Source organism: Suricata suricatta, chromosome 16 (assembly GCF_006229205.1).
Source record: "Suricata suricatta isolate VVHF042 chromosome 16, meerkat_22Aug2017_6uvM2_HiC, whole genome shotgun sequence".
Classification (NCBI taxonomy): domain Eukaryota; kingdom Metazoa; phylum Chordata; class Mammalia; order Carnivora; family Herpestidae; genus Suricata; species Suricata suricatta.
Genome location: NC_043715.1, coordinates 54,368,403 through 54,371,781, shown reverse-complemented (window position 1 = coordinate 54,371,781; position 3,379 = coordinate 54,368,403). Strand labels below are relative to the sequence as shown.

Here is a 3,379-nt window from a genome sequence, read left to right as displayed (position 1 = left end):
TCACATGCATTAATGAGAAATGAGGAAGTAAAGCCTAAAATTATTCCCATACTGATACTTTGAGCTCAGACCTCTGGAGAATGATCTCCTCTGAGCCCACTGGTGTAAAATAAAGCTCCTCCCTTCCAAGATCTCCAAGTGCTGCTGGGTTCTTTCCCTGGTGATCCAGACCAGATTCCATAACAATACAATAGAAAGAGATGATCAGGAATGGGGAAGCCAGCATCTAGTCGAATAAGTGTCAGACCTGAGAAGGAACAAGCAGGAAGGGAACAAGAGTAGGAGAGACACGAACTCGCAACTTGTCTTTCTCTCAAAAGTAAAAGTTAAAAAATATTTTTAATGGGTATTTATAATTGTATGCTATTTTGGGGGAGAATTGGTTATGCTTTTCCTAATCGCTCTAAGGATTTCATCATTTCAACTGCATCAACTGACATTCTCTAACTATTGCTGTGGTGAAGATATACCAGCGTTCCAGTGAACTGTCACCTCTTTTTTCCTTAAAGATCAATTGGGAATTCACTTGTAATATTCAAAAAATTTTTAGTTTTAATAGAGGGGAAAGAATAATGTTCTTAACACCTATTTCATGAGAACTTGCATCTATGTTTTCATCAACAACAGCATCTCCATGTACATTTTCTTTATATATGGCCTTGGCCACCTGTGTCGAGTCATAAGGGGTCATCCAACAAGACAGTCAGGGCATCTAGCAATGTGATACTATAAGGAACCAGAGGCTCATGTTTGCTACAATTACTTTTTTGCTCCTTTAAAATCTTATAAGGAAGCGGCTCCCATGAGATTTCATCATCAAAGTCTCCATTAAAAACTCCCGGGAAACACTGAACAAAATCGGTATCACCATCTCTTTTGGCCCCTCTAATGGCAGCCTGTCATCTATTTGAATTGGATAACGAAGGAGGAGGAGGTGGTCTGGAGGGCAGCTCCCGGAATTTAGCTATTTGTTTAAGTGAAGTTTCTTTAGCCTGTATGGGAAAAGCCCAATTTTTCTTGCTATAGTCATCATTTGTTTCAGAATTGCTTACATTTTCGAGGGCGTTCTTTATTTTGTTCCTTTTTCTTTTATGTTGTTAGGATTATTCTTGGGAGGAACAGGTTAAGTTAAATCTTAATCGGTTTAGCCAATTTACCTATTTCTAACTCTGTATCCAAAGCTACCTGTAGGAAGTTACATAGTGAAGGGGCAAAAACAGGAACTTTTTGTGGCCTCTTAAGCTTAAAATATTGCTTGATCTCATCTCCTACCTTGCTCCAAGTTTCTATATTAATAGTTCCTTCCTCTGGGAGCCATGGACACCTCTTTTCCACAAAATGTAAAAATCACGCAACTTGCTAGGGCGATACATTGACTCCCTTATTCAAAAGCATATTATAAATAACATCTATAAAGAGTCTTCTTACTTTAGACTCATTATGGCCCATAGCTTCTCAGATTCTATGCTCTTAATAACGTCTATAAAAAGTCCTCTTTCTTTAGACTCTTTATGGCCCAAAGCTTCAAAGTTCTGACCTATCCACCACTCTAACCCTGCCTATCTCTACAAATGGGTCTGTAGCATGCTATGGTGAAGTCTTAACTGTCCTGAAACTTCAAAGGAGAAAGGGAAGGGACTTACCTTCAGGTTCCTCTTCGGGTGCCACTAGCCAGAGTCCACCTCCAGCAGGTCCAGGGCTCACTGAAAGATGGATGGTGTTAACACAAAAGAGTGAGAGAGCCCTGGCTTCTTTCTGCTCTCCACGCAGGCATCTCTGCACTGACCTGAAGGTCATCTTTATTCATTGAAAAATGTGTGGGGTACAAAACAGAAGCAGCAATTGCCTTGGACAATAATTTGTGATAACACATTCTTTGGTATGTACCAATTTCCCAGAACATAGATTGGTGGAAGACTCATGCATAACCTTTATCAATAGGTGACTAGATGCTTATCCCATGGGAAAGGAAGGGATCTTTAGTATTCAAATACAAGGAAATGTTTTTTTGTTTTGTTTTGTTTTGTTTTTCGCATAGCAAAGGGAATACTTAGTTCCTTTGTGAGCAGGGGTCAAGAGCCTGTTTTCTGGAGGGGAAGAAAAACAGGTTTTCTCAAGAAATGTAACATTTGCTCCTATAATCACAAAAGAAGAAACTCCTATAACAAGTTTTCTCACAAGGTACGATTCACTTATTTTTAGCATAAAAAGGCAGGTCACTCCGGGTATCAGTCAGTCAGGCACCTTGGGGGACTGTGCTCAAGCAGAAATTGAGTGGAGGTTGCGTTGGTGTAGAGGCTGATCACCTTCTGACAGTGTGTGGCCTTGCAAACCTGCCTTACCTCAGAGATGGCTCCCAGCACAATGTGAAGCGAGGGATGAGCAGTCCACAAAACTTTACTCACATTCCTTAAATTTGGAAGATTTGCTCTCCAGTATGGACTCTGTGATGTTTGGTAAGGGCTGAGGAATGGGTAAAGGCCTTGCCACATTCTTCACATTGGTAAGGTTTCTCTCCAGTATGGATTCCATGATGTTGATTAAGGGTTGAGCGCTGTTTGAAGGCCTTGCCACATTCCTTACATTGGTACGGCCTCTCTCCAGTATGGGTTCTGTGATGTTTCTTAAGGACAGAAGGTAAAGTAAAGGACTTGCCACATTTGTTACATTGGTAAGCTTTCTTTCCAGTACGTATTTGATGATGTTGAAAAAGGAGTGTAGGCCGATTAAAGGTTTTGCCACATTCTTGACATGGGTAAGGTTTTTCTCTAGTATGGATTCTATGAGTTTTTCTAAGGTCTGAATTTTTGGTAAAGGCCTTGCTACATACGTTACATTGGTAAGGTTTCTCTCCAGTATGGATTTGGTGATGTTCAGTAAGAGGAGAGTGTTGTGTAATGACCATCCCACAATTTTTATGTGTGTATGGTTTCTCTCCAGTCCGAATTAGTCCATGTCCATTTACTGATGAGCCACAATTAAAAGATTCACCACAGTCTTCACATTTGTAAGCGTTGTCCCCAGTGTGCACTCGCTGATGTTGAATTGGTGCTGAGTGGCAGTTGAAGGCTTTGCCACACTCCTTACAAATGTAACCTTTCTGTCCAGTATGGATTGTCTTGTTTATATGTAGTCTTGATGAAAGACTAAGCATGTTCCCAGGTTCATTGCATGTGTATGCTTTATTTCCCAGATGAATCCTCTTTTCATCACCAACATGAAGTGACTGGCTTAGTATTTTCCCACATTCATTATATTTAGAAGGCTTCTCTCCCACATGTATGCTCTTAGGTGTAAGAAGGTTGGTGCTTTGATCAAAGAACTCGCCATTTTTAATACATTCATAATCGTTCTCTGGAAAAGGAGTCCCCAGATGTCT

General features: G+C 40.5%; 2 protein-coding genes across 2 annotated transcripts in view; both read right to left on the bottom strand.

The window, feature by feature from the left end:
• LOC115281187 (zinc finger protein 345-like) overlaps positions 1-3,379 on the bottom strand; it is a 486,358-nt gene that overhangs the window by 114,339 nt on the left and 368,640 nt on the right.
• The window catches only part of LOC115280893 (zinc finger protein 493-like), a 125,304-nt gene that overhangs the window by 71,226 nt on the left and 50,699 nt on the right, over positions 1-3,379 (bottom strand). Inside the window, exon 3 of the mRNA XM_029926058.1 lies at positions 2,430-3,354. Within this exon, the coding sequence (XP_029781918.1) occupies positions 2,430-3,354 (925 nt within the window). The remainder of the gene's footprint in view (positions 1-2,429; positions 3,355-3,379) is intronic.